Source organism: Moschus berezovskii, chromosome 5, assembly GCF_049115385.1.
Source record: "Moschus berezovskii isolate FMDL1 chromosome 5, NW_MosBer_1.0, whole genome shotgun sequence".
Classification (NCBI taxonomy): Eukaryota; Metazoa; Chordata; class Mammalia; order Artiodactyla; family Moschidae; genus Moschus; species Moschus berezovskii.
Window position 1 is genome coordinate 12,368,713 of NC_142464.1, and position 17,436 is coordinate 12,386,148.

General features: G+C 38.0%; 1 protein-coding gene across 1 annotated transcript in view; it reads right to left on the reverse strand.

Moving 5' to 3' along the window:
• The window catches only part of USP53 (ubiquitin specific peptidase 53), a 57,635-nt gene that overhangs the window by 36,510 nt on the left and 3,689 nt on the right, over positions 1 to 17,436 (reverse strand). Inside the window, exons 2-3 of the mRNA XM_055434146.2 lie at positions 3,509 to 3,710; positions 3,030 to 3,378 (exon numbers count right to left, since the gene is read on the reverse strand). Coding sequence (XP_055290121.2) covers positions 3,030 to 3,173 — 144 coding nt within the window. The 5' untranslated portion in view covers positions 3,174 to 3,378; positions 3,509 to 3,710. The remainder of the gene's footprint in view (positions 1 to 3,029; positions 3,379 to 3,508; positions 3,711 to 17,436) is intronic.

Consider the following 17,436-nt stretch of genomic DNA (forward strand, 5'->3'; position numbering starts at 1 on the left):
TAGAAAACACGCAGACACTGAATGGGGGACTTGGCGGAGACTTGAAAGAGGAAGTGATTATAATACTTGGAATGACCTAAGGTTTAGGAAGGACGTCTAATTGCAGTTAACAGTCAGGGTGGACCAAATAAAGGCCAATATGTAGTGACAAGGAAAAGGGGCAGAAGCCTGTGTGGTCACTAATAAAGAATAAAGAATGAGAAAGGGAGCATATATACACAAATGGGGATACAGCAGAATTTGAAGCAGTAGTTAAAACCTAAATATATTTGCTGCAACTATCTAATCATCATTTACTACTAAAAAACAAAAACAGAATTAAAAGGACTGTAGTTGTTTAAATAAATCAGTCCAGTATTTAAAATCATTCTAGAAAAATCTGAAATCTATACAATGAGGATAACTAATAGACTTCTTGTAAGAAGGAAATGTGTTTGTAATATGGGAAGTGTCTAAAGTAGTGCCTAGTACACAACTGGCATGCACTGAATTCAAGCTGTTATTTGTTACTGTAAATATTACAACAATTAAGATCTTCAAGTTTCTCTATACCTTTCAGTTATTTCAAATAATAAAAGAAAATCTATTCACCATCTCACATTTCTTCCAACTAAAAAGAAAATTTTCTCTCCAACTAAAAGCAAGTAATTTTAGAAGTTTCCAATATTTTTAATTACTCAATAACTAAAAGCCAGAATTTCAGAATTTCTCTTTGATAGTTGTTTTTTTTTAAAGCATAATTAACAGGATGCATTTATGTATCACAAATAACACAATGTTTTGCAAAGCACTTGAAAATGTTTAATAACTTTCTTGCACACCATATTCTATCATACCATAAAATGCACTATACTGAAATTCATTCATTCGTCAAGATGATGGGCCATGACGGCCCAGCAGTGGAAGGTACACAGCACTGTGGTTAATGATACAACCTCTGAAGGGATATCTCCTGGATTCCAATTCTGGCTTTACTTTTAACAGCTCTTGGACTGACTTGAGCAAAATATTTTCTGAAGCTCAGCATTCTTATCACCATAAGGAGGATAAAAGTAGTACCTACCTTTTAGGGTCCCTGTAATTAGATTATATTGTACAAACACACAGTAGGAACACAATAAATATTGGCTTTTAAATATTTCAACTTTGCTTTTAACTTAAAGATCTTAAAACCATACCAATATGTCAGATCTACTTAATTGTACCACTTCCTCATCAAATAAAAGCTTAAAATATTTAGCCAAAAGAGAGTATCTCTATAATCTGCTTAGAAGGCTAACAAACTAAGTCTTTCAAATGTAACCGGAATGTTTTATAGGATTAGCAAAAAGTTTAAGTCATACTGGATCCAAACTATAGAAAAAATATTTTATGTGACTTCTCTGTATATCACTTAATATAAAAGTTTAAAAATGATTTCACAAATCCATACCAAAAATTATCTTCACTGTAGTTAACCTTTATTCTAGTTCATTTGCAAATGTTGACTATATTGTACCACCTGTTTTAGAAAGTGAGAGTCTAAGCTAGTTGTTGAACTAGTTTTTAGCAATATAATTTTATAATATAAGCATTTTTCTTTTGCATTATTTGCATGTTGCACTTTAACATGGCATCTAACAAAATTAATGTATTCTGAAAAGATAATACATATATGCATATGTATTTAGTAATATAAATATAAACCTTTTATAATATTTCTCACTTCAAAATAATATAAAAATAAAAACTAAGGGGAAATGGCATATAAACTCATTTTTCTGAGTTATATGTAAAACATTTTAATAATGTCCACTTTTAGTAATTTCTTACAAAATATATTTCACAATTCATTTCAAGGTTTAAGAAGTACTGAGCAACTGAGAACACAAGTCTGGGTCAGACATCTGGGCATCTGACACATTCGCGATGCACTCATTTATCAAATGAGTTATTCAAGCAGTACTTCACTTTCTGCTCTCAAGTTTCAGGTGCTGATGCTGGTTGAGTTGCTAAGTCGTGACCAACTCTTGCAACCCTGTGGACTGTAGCCCACCAGGCTCCTCTGTCGATGGGATCTGCCAGGCAAGAGTACTGGAGTGGGCTGCCATTTCCTTCTCCAGGGACCTTCCCCACCCAGGGACTGAACCCATGTGTCCTGCACTGCAGGCAGTCTCCTGCATCACGGGCGGATTCTTTACTGACTGAGCCACCAGGAAGCCCCTGGAGGGGGAAATAAAGCAACAGCAAGAAAAATATATGAAAAGCTATTTATTTTCAGTAAAATCTTTTAAGGTACATTCTAGGGTCAGTAGAATAATATTTCAATATTCTGAATCTTCTTTACCTTTCATACTGTAGAGTCAATGGTGAGAAGAATAAAGGCACCTATGAAATCTGAAAACGCTGAATAAAAACTATCATATATAAGAAAGGATATTTATCTCTGGCAGAAAACTGTATTAATACATATTTGCTAATTAAAAAAATTTCAACAAAGACTGAAGCAAAAGCAATTAACTGTAAATTTAACTAAAAGAGTGGTGTCCATATTACAATTCTAAAAAGGTAGTTTAAGGAAACAGTGGGAGGTGAAGGGAGTTTGAGAAATGAGGATTAAAAACTCATTCATTCTTATTTTAATCCAAGCAGCTTGTTGCTGTTGTTTTTTTTTTAATGCTATTAGCAGACTAAACCATGAGGATTCTACTGAATTTCTCAACCAAAACAAGGGTGGGGCAGGATACAGTAGCTAATTAAAAAAAAGAAATTTTATGTATTTAAGAAGCATTCTTACTTCACTAAGTGAACATTTAAGCCACAGATGTTTTTATATCCTAATAATGTATCACTCTGTTGAAAAAAAGTTTCCATTTATCATAAAAACCAAAATGCCCAGTCAAAATATTTGCTACTATTAAAAGTGATATTAAAAAGTCATTCCAGTCAATAATAATAACTTTATTCTTCATTTACAAGTTAAAGAAGCATTAAGTAAAGAATTTCCTGAAAGGCACTTTTTAAAATTTGACAAGAAACAACAGTCTCACCTGTACAGCACTGTTAAGAAAGCAGCTGTTTTGTCCTGGTTCATTCAACAAGCCTTTGGTAGGGGCCAGGGACAGCATACTCCCAGGCTGATAAGCTTTTCCGAGATTGCCACCAGGTTTCCGTAAGAATTTTACCCATGCCATTTTCAAGCAACTTTGCTTGCATTAAAGCTAAGATGTGTGTACTTATGTGATACTTCTGATGATTAAATGGACGGGGTCTTGAATGGTCCACTTAAATCTGCTCCAGTCTATTACAATAATGTAAGTTTCCAAGTCCATATCTTTCCTGATGCTGTAGTTTTGAGGACTTTGTCAAGTAAAAATAGGATACAAAAGCATTAAGGTTCTGAAAACGAAACAAGAAAGCTATTTTAAACAAGGCCTTAAAGATTTAAAAATCTTTGTGCTAAATTTTGTAAGAGTACAATTTAAGATGAAAAAGATTAAAAGATTTTTAAAAAACTGTTAAAAATAACCTCGATGAGGAAATCATATTCTTTAAATGGTTCTTGATGGTTTTAAAAACAGATGATAAAAAAGATGCAGAGTTAGCATTTGGTATGATTCCTTTGGTCATTTGTTTTCCTTATGCTTTTTTAACAAGAAAGAAGACTCTTTTCCAGGTGAAGTTACTAAAGGTGACTCCATGTTTCATACCAATGAGACCTCAAAGCATATCTACAAGAAAAGAAAAGAAATGTTTAAATAAAAGGCTAATCAAGAAAATTCCTTTTTTACTTTATGAACACAAATATTGAATACATAAGCAAAATAGTATATGTACAATCATAAAAGGATCAGAATAAACTTCTTTTCAAATTAAGAAAATGAAAACATAGTTCATAACTTAAATTTTCAAAAAATATCAAGGTGATATTAATCACTATCTACTTCAAGATTTCAATGATTGCATGATGGTTTCATAAAGACTACTAGAATTAACTTAGATTTCAGGTAGTCCTTTGAATAATACTAACTTTACTGTCAGTACTACTATATATTTCTGTTTATTAAAACAAATTCATCTACAGAGACTCTATATTGTCATCTACCCTACACAGAATCATATTTCTCTAAGAATGTCAATAGATTTAATGTAAATTGACATGCATTAAAACTCAGGAGAAACATTAAATTGATAAATTTTAGGGAATTAAATTTCCACCCTGTTCATGAACACATGCTCCTGGCTAAAAGGATTTCAAAATGTTCAACTTCTTAATTAAAAACAATCAAGTATTACTAACAAAGTTTAATCAACTGAATTTTCTTCTGCATTAATTCATTCAACAAACATTAGAAATGACATTTTGATGAGGCAAGATAGACCATAATTCAGTGAATAATAAACCGTAGCATGTCCTAGAACTGTGCACTGAGTGCTAACATAAAAACAATGTAAGCAAAGGGGATGAGAAGTGTATATAATGGGAGATGGTTTGAACTTTCAAATAGGATGGTCACAGAAAGTGTAATTGAAAAGGTTACCTTCACACAAAAATTTGAAGGAGGTGAAGACGCTATCTTGGAAAAGACTTTCCGAGCAGACTGAACAGCATGCCTGGCATACCAGAAGACTGTAAGAAGCCCGGCGTGGCAGAAGAAATATTAACAAAGAGGAGAGTAGATAAAAAAGAGGATCCCTGGGAAAGAGAGATCACGGCGGGCCTCAAAAGTTCTGCGCAAGGACTTCTTTCAATTTAAACTCTGGGAGAACGTCACTGAGTTTCACTTCACAGCACAAAAACATGAGAGGACAGAATGTTACCAGTCAGTTCAATACCACTGATCTAATGCCCAATATGATGGCAAAGCACTGAGGAATAAACAAGAAAAGCAGTAGTCTTCACAGAATTCAGGTCGAGAGACTTCTGTTTCCAGCCCTACATATTATTGATCATGTCTTAGATGTTTGGTCTTAGATAAATTCTTGTCATCTGATTCATAGCTTCATCTATAAAATGGGAACAACAATAATGATAGCCCTGCTTAAGACAGGCTAAAAGTTTGAAGAGTTATAAAACACTACATTATGTTAGCTGTTTTCTTCTTTTAACTCTGTGGATTGTAACTTCTTCTAAAGTGATCTAAATGATTCTGAAAACTTTCACAGCAATTTTTAATAAACGCAGTCATGATTTTACAACAGTAAAGGAGCACTGTATCAGTAGTAAATTTGTATTTTTAATGGAGGAAACCGATGAAATTATATTCTCTCAACAATCATACAACTAGGCACCAGGTCTCAGCCTCAACGGTTGTAAAGATTTATGAAACAATCCCTACCATAATAGGTTCGGTTCTATGATGGACACAGACACAAACAGATAAATTAAAAAATCTTAGCTGGTGTTCTTGGGCAAAATGTCAAACTAATATGTCCTCCTGGTTTTCTTCCTCCAATGCAGCTCTGCGGAGATTATAAAAAAGCAACAGTCTGAGTAGAAACAGGGAAAAACATTAAGTACAATAACTGGCTTATGGACGGGGAGAGAAATAGCATCCAGAGACACGGAGGGCCGAATGCTACAGACTGGGAAGATGTTTCTAGTTGGAACTTTTCCATGCTTCACATCGCCTTAGGCGGAGAATTCCCACCCCACACAATGCAATTAAACAGGAAAGTTCTGTTACCACCCCAGTGCCATTTGGAGGGTAAGTGAGATTAAAACATCAGGTAAGCATCAGACTACAGCCAGTGGTAACAAGTGCAACATGAAGAAGTAGATGTTTTTTTAGGAAGTCCCTTTTCTATGATCCAACAAATGTTGGCAATTTGATCTCTGGTTCCTCTGCCTTTTCTAAATCCAACTTGTACATCTGGAAGTTCTTGATTCATATACTGTTGAAACCTACCTTGAAAGATTTTGAGCACTATCTTGCTAGCATGTGTAATGAACGCAACTGTCCAGTAATCTGAACATTCTTTGGCATTGCCTTTCTTTAGGATTGAAATGAAAATTGACCTTTTCTCGGAGAAGGCGATGGCACCCCACTCCAGTACTCTTGCCTGGAAAATCCCATGAATGGAGGAGCCTGGTAGGCTGCAGTCCATGGGGTCGCGAAGAGTTGGACACGACTGATTGACTTCACTTTCACTTTTCACTTTCATGCATTGGAGAAGGAAATGGCAACCCACTCCAGTGTTCTTGCCTGGAGAATCCCAGGGATGGCAGAGCCTGGTGGGCTGCCGTCTATGGGGTCGCACAGAGTTGGACACGACTGAAGCGACTTAGCAGCAGCAGCTGCAGTCCTGTGGCCACTGCTGAGTTTTCCAAATTTGTTGGCATATTGGTTACAGCACTTTCACAGCATCATCTTTTGGGATTTGAAATAGCTCAGCTGGAATTCCATCACTTCCACCAGCTTTGTTCATAGTAATGTTTCTTAAGGCCCACCTGACTTCACACTCCATGATGTCTGGCTCTACGTGAGTGTGAGTGATCACACCATCATGACTATCTGGATCATTAAGACCTTTTTTGTACAGTTTCTCTGTGTATTCTTGCCACCTCTTCTTAATATCTTCTGCTTCTGTTAGGTCCATACCATTTCTGTCCTTTATTGTGCCCATCTTTTCATAAAATGTTCCCTTGATATCTCTTTTCTTGAAGAGATCTCTAGTCTTTCTCATTCTATTGTTTTTTGCTATTTCTTTGCACTGTTCACTTAAGAAGGCTTTCTTATCTCTCCTTGCTATTCCCTGGAACTCTGCGTTCAGCTGGGTATATCTTTCTCCTTTGACTTTTCTTAGCTATTTGTAAAACCACCTCAAACACACATTTTGCCATCCTGTATTTCTCTTTCTTGGGGATGGTTTTGGTCACCACCTCCTGTACAATGTTATGAACCCCACCCATAGTTCTTCAGGCACTCTGCCTGCCAGATCTAATCCCTGGAATCTCTTCGTTACCTTCACTGTATAATCATAATGGATTTCATTTAGGTCATACCTGAAAGGTCTAGTGGTTTTCCCTATTTTCTTCAATTTAAGCCTGCATTTCGCAATAAGGAGCTCATGATCTGAGCCACAGTCACAAGAAGCAACAGTTAGAATCGGACATGGAACAACGGACTGGTTCAAAATTGGAAAAGTATGTCAAGGCTGTATATTGTCACCCTGCTTATTTAACCTATATGTAGAGTACATCATGCAAAATGTTGGGCTGGAGGAAGCACAAGCTGGAATCAAGATTGCCAGGAGAAATATTAACAACCTCAGATATGCAGATGATACCACTGTAATGACAGAAAGTATAAGAGGAACTAAAGAGTCTCTTGATGAGGGTGAAAGAGGAGAGTGAAAAAGCTAGCTTGAAATTCAACATTCAAAAATGTTAAGATCACAGCTTCGGGTCCCACCACTTCATAGCAAATAGATGGGGAAACAATGGAGACAGTGACAGACTTTATTTCCTTGGGCTCCAAAATCACTGTGGATGGTGACTGCAGTCACGAAATTAAAAGACACTTACACTTTGGAAGGAGAGCTATGACAAACTAGACAGCATATTAAAAAGCAGAGATATCACTTTGCAGACAAAGGTCCATATAGTCAAACCTATGGTTTTTCCAGTAGCATGCATGGATGTGAGAGTTGGACCATAAAGAGGGCTGAGTGCCAAAGAACTGATGCTTTTGAACTGTTGTGTTGGAGAAGACTCTTGAGAGTCGCCTGGACTGCAAAGAGATCAAAACAGTCAATTCAAAAGGAAATCAGTCCTGGGTGTTCATTGGAAGGACTGATGCTGAAGCTGTAGCTCCAATACTTTGGCCCCGTGATGCAAAGAGCCAACTCACTCGAAAACACCGATGCTGGGAAAGATTGAGAACAAGAGGAGAAGGGGGCGACAGAGGATGAGATGGTTGGATGGCATCACTGACTCAACAGACATGAGTTTGAGCAAACTCCAAGAGATAGTGAAGGACAGGGAAGCCTGGTATGCTGCAGTTCATGAGGTCACAAAGAATCAGATATCACCGAGCAACTCAACAACACGTGGAGACACCTTCGAGGCCCCTGCGTGTTCTATCCTCACTCCACCCTGACAATCTACCAGTGTGTCAAAAGAATAATGTGCCACTGGAAAATTAACACAATTTTTTCTAGGAATTCAAATGGCATTCTGTATTTACTCTCTCAATAAATATTGGGGAAGTTGTGCAGAAAAGAGCTAACACAGCAATATTTACAGCAGCTGAAAGGTGGAAAAACAACCGATATATTCAACTAAAGAATAAATAAAATATAGTGTATGTGTGTATATGAATATGTGTGTACACACACAACAGAATATATTATTTAGCCATAAAAAGAAATGAAGTACTTAAACATGCTACAACATAAACACCAAAAACATGTTGATAAGTGAAAGTCACAGAAGACCACACACTGTAAGATTCCATTCATCCAAAATGTCCAAAAGAGAGACCTCTAGAGACAGACAGTAGATAAGTGGTTGCTTACACTGAAGATGTCAGGGCTATGGAGAACAAGTGAAGACAGGGCTGGAAAGTGATAGCTAAAGGGTATTCAGATTTTTCTCCTTCCAGTTTTATTGAGACATAACTGACACACGCACTGTATAAGTTTAAGGTGTATAGCATAAAGATTTGACTTAATACATAATGAAGTGATTATCACAGTAAGTTCAGTGAAACATCCATCATCAAATATAGACACAGAATTAAAGAAGTAGGAAAAAATATTTTCCTTGTGATGAGAATTCTTAGGATTGACTCTAAGAACTTTCATATAACAAACAGCAGTTTTTAATTATAATCATCACGTTGTATATTACATTCCTAGCTCTTATTTATCTTATAACAAGGAGGCATAACCTGTACCTTTTGACAACCTGCATCTAGTTTACCCACTGACCCAAGCCCCTACTTCTGGTAACCACAATCTGCCCTTTTCCTATGAGTTTATTTGTATGTTTGCTTGTTTTTGAAGTATAACTGAACTATAACATTATGTTAGCTCCTGTTATACAACATAGCAATTTGGCACTTCTAGACATTTCAAGGAGAAAAAAAAAGTTACAAAATGTCACCTTACAAAAATATTACACAGTTATTGACTATATTTCCCACACTGTACATTTCATACCCATGACTGGTTTACTTTGCAAATGGAAGCTTATACCTCTTAAGCTCCCTCACATACTTCCTTCTTCCCTGCAAACTTGGTCCTCTGGCAACCACTTGTTTGCTCTCTATATTCATAATTCTGTCTCTATTTTACTATGTATGATTGTTTGTTTTGTTTTTAGATTCCACATATAAATGAAATCACACAGTATTTTTTTTTATACGTGATTTATTTCAGTTAATGTAATATTCTCTAAGGTCCGTCTAAGTTGTCACAATTGGCACATTTCATTTTTTATAGGTGAATAATATTCCACTGTATGTATATAAATACATGCAGCACCTCTTCTTTATCCATTCATCTACTGATGGGCACCTGGTTTGCTTCCATATCTTGGCTGTTGTAAATAATGCTACAATAAACACAGGGATGCATACATCTTTTCAAAATAGTGTTTTTGCTTTCTTCTGATAAATACTCAGGAGTGCAATTACTGGATCATTTGACAGCTCTTTTTTTTTCTTTTGGCAGTCCTATTTTTAATTTCTTGAGAAGTTTCCATATTACTTTCCACAGTGGCTGGCCAATTTATATCTCCACCAATAGTGCACAACAGCTCCCTTTTCTCCACATCCTGGCCAACACTTGTTACCTGTGGTCTTTGTTTTGGCTGCACTGGGTCGTAGCTGTGGCTCTTCGTTGAGACATGCAGGATCTTTATTGGAAGCACATGGGATCTCATTCCTTGACAAGGATCAAAATTAGGCCCCCTGCATTGGGAGTGCGGAATCTTAGCCACTAGACTACCACGGAAGTCCCTGTCGTTTTTTCAAATGACAGCCATTCTGACAGGTCTGAGGTGATATTTCTTTGTGTTTCTGACTTGCATTTCCTTGATGATTACTGAGGCTGAGCATCTTTTCATGTGCCTGTTGGCAATCTATCTTCTTTGAAAAAATATCTATTCAGATCCTCTACCCATTTTTTAATCAGCTTGTTTTTCTTCTGATATTGTGTTGTATGAGTTCCTTGTATATTTTGGGTATTAACCCTTTATCAGATATACTAGTAACAAATACCTTCTCCCATTCAGCAGGTAGCCTTTTCCTTTTGTTGACAGTTTCCTTTGCTGACAGTTTCCTTTGCTGTGCAAAAGATTTTCGGTTTGATGTAGTCCCATTTGTATATTTTTACTTTTGTTTGCTTTACCTTTGGAGATATAGCCCCCAAAATATTACTAAGACTAATGTCAAAGATAGTATTGCCTATGTATTCCTCCAGAATTATGGTTTTAGGTCTTATATTTCAATCTTTAATCCACTTTGAATTTATACTTGTGCATGGTGTGACACATTAGTCCAGTGACTCCTTTGCACAGAGCTATCCAACTCTCCCAGGACCATTTACGGAACACTTGTCTTTCCCGCTGTATATTCTTGCTTCCTTTGTTACAGATCAATTGTGGGTTCATTTACGAGCTCTCTATTCTGTTCCATTCATCTATGAATCTGTTTTCCTGCCGTATTATATTCTTTTGGTGACTGCAGCTGTGTAATACAGCTTGAAGTAAGGGGACATGATACACTGAGTTTTACTTTTCTTTCTCAAAAATATTTTAGCTACTCAGGGTCTTTTTTCCACACAAATTGTAGAATTATTTGGCCTAGTCCTGTGAAAAATGCCACTGGTATTTTGATACAGATGGCACTCAATCTGTAGACTGTCTTAGGTAGTTGGATAATTTTAATATTAATTATACCAATCCATGAACACAGTATATCTTTCCATCTGTTTGTGTTGTCTTCAGTTTCTTTAATCAGCGCCTTATAATTGTCTAGTAATCAAACAGGAGATGGCAAGAGTGAACGTAGACATTTTAGGAATCAACAAACTAAAATGGACTTGAATGGGTGAATTTAACTCAGATGACCATTATATCTACTACTGTGGGCAAGAATTCCTTAAAAGAAATGCAGTAGCCATCACAGTCAACAGAAGAGTCCGAAATGCAGTACTTGGATGCAGTCTCAAAAACGACAGAATGATCTCTGTTCATTTCCAAGGCAAACCATTCAATATCACGGTAATCCAAGCCTATGCCCCAACCAGCAATGCTGAGAAGCTGAAGTTGAACAGCTCTATGAACACCTACAAGACCTTCTAGAACTAACACCCAAAAATGATGTCCTTCTCATTACAGGAGACTGGAATGCAAAAGTAGGGAGTCGAGATAAACCTGGAGTAGCAGGCAAATTTGGCCTTGAAGTACAGAATGAAGCAGGGCAAAGGCTAATAGAGTTTTGCCACGAGAACGCACTGGTCATAGCAAACACCGTCTTCCAACAACAAAAGAGAGGAATCTGCACATGGACATCACCAGATGGTCAACACTGAAATCAGACTGATTACATTTGTTGCAGCCAAAGATGGAGAAGCTCTATACAGTCAGCAAAAACAAGACTGGGAGCTGACTGTGGCTGAGACCATGAACTTCTTATTGCCAAATTCACACTTAAATTGAAGAAAGTGGGGAAAATCCCTAGACCATTCAGATATGACCTAAATCCCTTATGATTATACAGTGAAAGTGAGAAATAGATTTAAGGGATTAGATCTGATAGAGTGCCTGATGAACTATGGACAGAGGTTCGTGACACTGTACAGGAGACAGGGATCAAGACCATCCCCAAGAAACAGAAATGCAAAAAAGCAAAAATGGCTGTCTGAGGAGGCCTTACAAATAGCTGTGAAAAGAAGAGAAGCAAAAAGCAAAGGAGAAAAGGAAAGATAGATCCATTTGAATGCAGAGTTCCACAGAATAGCAAGGAGACGTAAGAAAACCTTCCTCAGCGATCAATGCAAAGAAATAGAGGAAAACAGAGGAATCGGAAAGACTAGAGATCTCTTCAAGAAAATTACAGATACCAAGGGAACATTTCATGCAAAGATAGGCTCAATAAAGGACAGAAATGGTATGGACCTAACAAAGCAGAAGATAGTAAGAAGAGGTGGCAAGAATACACAGAAGAACTATACAAAAAAGATCTTCATGACCCAGATAATCACGATGGTGTGATCACTCACCTAGAGTCGGACATCTTGGAATGTGAAGTCAAGTGGGCCTTAGAAAGCATCACTACGAACAAAGCTAGTGGAGATGATTGAATTCCAGTTCAGCTATTTCAAATCCTGAAAGATGATGCTGTGAAAGTGCTGCACTCAATATGCCAGCAAAGTTGGAAAACTCAGCAGTGGCCATAGGACTGCAAAAGGTCAGTCTTCATTCCAATCCCAAAAAAAGGCAATTCCAAAGAATGCTCAAACTACCGCACAATTACACTCATCTCACACACTAGAGAAGTAATCCTCAAAATTCTCCAAGCCAGGCTTCAGCAATACATGAACCGTGAAGTTCCAGATGTTCAAGCTGGTCTTAGAAAAGGCAGAGGCACCAGAGATCAAATTGCCAACATCCGCTGGATCATCAAGGAAGCAAGAGAGTTCCAGAAAAACATCTATTTCTGCTTCATTGACTATGCCAAAGCCTTTGACTGTGTGGATCACAATAAACTGTGGAATATTCTTAAAGAGATGGGAGTACCAGACCACCTGACCTGCCTCTTGAGAAACCTGTATGCAGGTCAGGAAGCAACAGTTAGAACTGGACATGGAACAGACTGGTTCCAAATAGGAAAAGCAGTACGTTAAGGCTGTATATTGTCACCATGCTTATTTAACTTATATGCAGAGTACAACATGAAATGCTGGGCTGGAGGAAGCACAAGCTGGAATCAAGATTTCCAGGAGAAATATCAAAAACCTCAGATGGCAGAAAGTGAAGAGGAACTCAAAAGCCCCTTGATGAAAGTGAAAAAGAAGAGTGAAAATATTGGCTTAAAGCTCAACATTCAGAAAACAGAGATCATGGCACCCAGTCTAATCGCTTCATGGCAAACAAATGGAGAAACAGTGGAAACAGCAGCAGCCTTTATTTTTCGGGGATTCAAAATCACTGCAGATGGTGACTGCAGTCATGAAATTAAAAGACGCTTGCTCCTTGGAAGAAAAGTTATGACCAACCTAGACAGCATATTAAAAAGCAGAGACATTAATAAATTAATGTCTAGTCAAGGCTATGGTTTTTCCAGTAGTCATGTATGGATATGAGAGTTGGACTATAAAGAAAGCGGAGCACTGAATAATTGATGCTTTTGAACTGTGGTGCTGGAGAAGACTCTTGAGAGTCCCTTGGACTGCAAGGAGATCCAACCAGTCCATCCTAAAGAAGATGTTCATTGGAAGGACTGATATTGAAGCTGAGACTCCAGTACTTTGGCCACCTGATGAGAAGAGCTGGCTCATGTGAAAAGACCCTGATGCTGGGAAAGACTGAGGGCAGGAGGAGAAGGGGACGACAGAGGATGAGATGGTTGGATGGCATCACCTATTCAATGGACATGGGTTTGTGTAAACTGCGGGAGTTGGTGATGAAAAGGGAGGTCTGGCATGCTACAGTCCATGGGGTCACAGACAGACACAACTTAGTGACTAAACAACAACACATCTTTTATCTCCATAGTAAGATCTTTTTCGAAGTTTGTATTCTTTTTAATGCAACTGTAAATTCTAACCACCAATGATTTGATTAGGCTACTAGATCAGTCTCAGTAAATGGTAGTAATAGCTGAAATTGGACTCATTATTGGTGTAAAGGGCTTCCCTTGTGGCTCAGACGGTAAAGCATCTGCCTACAATGCGGGAGACCGGGGTTCAATTCCTGGGTCAGGAAGATCCTCTGGAGAAGGAAATGGCAACTCACTCCAGTACTCTTGCCTAGAATATTCAATGGACGGAGTACCCAGTAGGCTACAGTCCATGGGGTGGCAGAGTCAGACACAACTGAGAGACTTCACTTCATAGCTGTTATGGTCGCACTGTGCTCCGCCCCCCAAGTACTTCGAAGTCCTAGCCTCTAGTACCTGTGAACATGATCTCATTTGGAAATAGGGTTTTTACAGATGAGATTAGATTATGATGAGATCATTAGGATGGAGCCTAATCAAAAAGACTAGCAGAAGTCATTAGAAGAAGAGACACAGGCAAACAGAGAGAATATCGTGTGAAGATGATAAGCAGAGGTTAGAATGATACAGCTACAAGTAAAAGAACACCAAGAATTGACAGCTACCACCAGAAGCTAGACAGTGGCAAGGAAGGATTCTGTACAGAGCCCTAGAAAGGAACCAATCCTGCTAACACCTTGATTTTGGAACCTTGAGAGAACAATTCTATTCCTTTAAGCTGTCTGGTCTGTGGTCCTTTGTAGACAGCAGCCCTAGGAAACTAACACAATAGCTGATAAAGCCTTAGAGACGCCTTTGTTCTTTTAAGTATATTGTTTTTTTCTTGATTATAAAATAGTATTTGTTTTTTATATAGATATCTAAAATACACATAAATATTGCAAACAGAAAATTAGAAATACATACAATCCCGCAGAAGGAGAGAATCACTGTTAATAAAGCTACTGAAATACATTCTTAATAGTACCCTTCCTAGCCATCAAACTCTAAAGTGAAATTTCATTTTAACATCTTTACACTAATAAGCAATATAGCTAACTAAGGGACACACTGAAGACTTTTCAGTGATATATTACAACCGTCCACCTTACTAGAAAAACTATTTACAACTTTATTTTAGATAACTAGATAGCAAGCTATCTATAAGTACAGAGATACATATACCTATACATAGGTAAGTGTGCATGCTAAGTCACTTCGGTCATGTCCAACTCTGCAACCCTATGGACTGCAGCCCAGCGGACTCCTCCGTCCATGCAGATTCCCCAGGCAAGAATACTGACTGGAGTGGGTTGCCATCCCCTCCTCCAAGGGATCTTCCCATATGTAAGTAGATAGCAAGTTAAAGCAAAAAAAAAAAAAAGAAACCTCATTCATTATAGGGCTCCTCTTTATAAAGTTGAAGGATTATAGTAAGAAAGATAATAGATGACTTTTGATATAGAAAAGCACTGTCACTGTACAAATGGAGGAACTGGAGAAGATGAAACTGGAAAACTTATTAAACACAAAATAAAATTAAAGTAATAAGGACAAACTATACTACCACCACCCCAAAAAGCAAATTTTAAGTCACTTTCAATGTTTTGTATCTTTTTGCTCAACTTCTTTATGTACAATAAAGAACTGTGCTTTATTTATTCTGGCTGTTACTAATCACTAGTTTCTAATGGTAAATAATTAGAGAAAAACAAGAGTGTGTATGTATCCAGAATACAGAGTATGAACATGAAAGACAATGGCTTATGGCAATCTGCTTTAAGACATGATCTTCAGAAGAAAAGTATGCCAAGGCAGGTATCACCCAACATTCCTTTGCCTTGACAAAGCTCCAAACTGAACTCCTGCTTTACCTCAATCTTCTTCCCCATCTTAGTTGATGATAACTTCATCGTTCTAGTCACTCAGAAGAAATAATCTTGATATCATCTTTGACGCCTCTTTCTTGAATATCTCAGACAGAATGTGCCCAATTCTTAGCACCTCCACTTCTACTATTCTGGACTTCGCCATCATCAGATCTTTCCTGGATTGCCAGATAACATCCTAATTGTCTCCTTGCTTCTACCATTAACTGTTACAGTCTATTTTCAAATTAGACATAAGACTTCTAAAATTAAATGATAAAGCCATCCCTCTGCTCAAAACTTTTTAATGGGTCCTTATTACATTCACATTAAAAACCAAAAGTCTTTACAATGGCCTGCAAAACTTATACTACCTGCTAAAAGTAAAAACGCTTTTTTCTAAACTCACACCACTTCTGAGCCCAGATGTGTGGGTTTTTACACAATAAGCAATTCTCTAATTCTCAAAAGACACTACAATTTAACTCGATTTGACACTACTGGAGTTAGTATCAGATTCCACAAGCCAATGGCTCAGTCCCACTAGACTGACTCCCCATTTCAGACACCAACCACCAGTCCCAAGTAGTCACCTGTATTTCTGATCAACCACCAATAAGTTAGGGGTTCCCTCCAACCTCTGCCAAGGATTCAATTAACTTGCTGGCATGGCTGTGGAAAACAGCTTACTTGAGTGGATTTCAAGTTCATTATAAAAGGATATAACTCACGAACAGCCTGACGGAAGAGCTGCACAGGGCAAAGAATGTGGGTGCTTCTGCACCCTCTCAAGAACACCATTCTCCCAACACTGCTACAAGTTCACCAATACAGAAGCTCTCCAAACCGCTTCAGTTAGGATTTTTTAATGGAGGCTTCATTGTGTAGGCATGCTTGATTAAATATTTGGCCACTGGCGAGTAGTTCAACCTCCACCTCTCCCCTCTCTGGAGGTGTGTGTATATGTGTATGGTGAGGAGAAGGGGTGGAGGGCTGAAAATTTCAATCCTCTAATCACACGGTTGGTTTTGTGGCAATCAGTTCTCACCCTGCGGCTAGCACCCAGTCACCAACACACGTTTATCTCAACCATAGCCATCTCAACACACATTTATCACCTTGCAGATTCCAAGAATTTTCAGAGCTGTGTGCCAGGAAACAGGCAGAGACCAAATATACATTTCTTCTTATGTAACACCGGCCCATCTTCTCACCTCTAACTTCATCCCTAACTACTTTCCCTTTATATTCTCCGCTTTCAACTTTATGGGCCTCCTTGTTATTCCTGAACAAACCATGCAAACTCCTGCTCTAAAGCCTTGACACTCTATTCCTCTGCCTGGAATACACTTCCTCTTGATACCCACAAGACTTCTCCCAAAGCACTTCATGATTGCTTTGCTCAAAAATCACCTTCTATATGAGGCTTATACTTAAATTTGCAACCCACTCCATATTCCCAATTCCCCTTGCCCTGATCTACTTTTTCTTTTCTCCTTGGCATTCTTCACCAACTAAGATAACATACAATTGACTTACTGTTTTTTATCACTGTTTATCATTGTTTCTCCTCCCAGTCCTCTTAGAATATAAACTGAACTCCAAGCAACTAGAACAATACAAAGTGCATGGTAGGCAGTCATTAAATACTTACTGAATGAAGCTCAGGAAATAAAGCGAAACCTCAATCAACAAACCCTGCTGCTGCTGCTGCTAAGTCGCTTCAGTCGTGTCCGACTCTGTGCGACCCCATAGACGGCAGCCCACCAGGCTCCCCTGGTCCCTGGGATTCTCCAGGCAAGAACACTGGAGTGGGTTGCCATTTCCTTTTCCATTGCATGAAAGTGAAACGTGAAAGTGAAGTCGCTTAGTCGAATCCG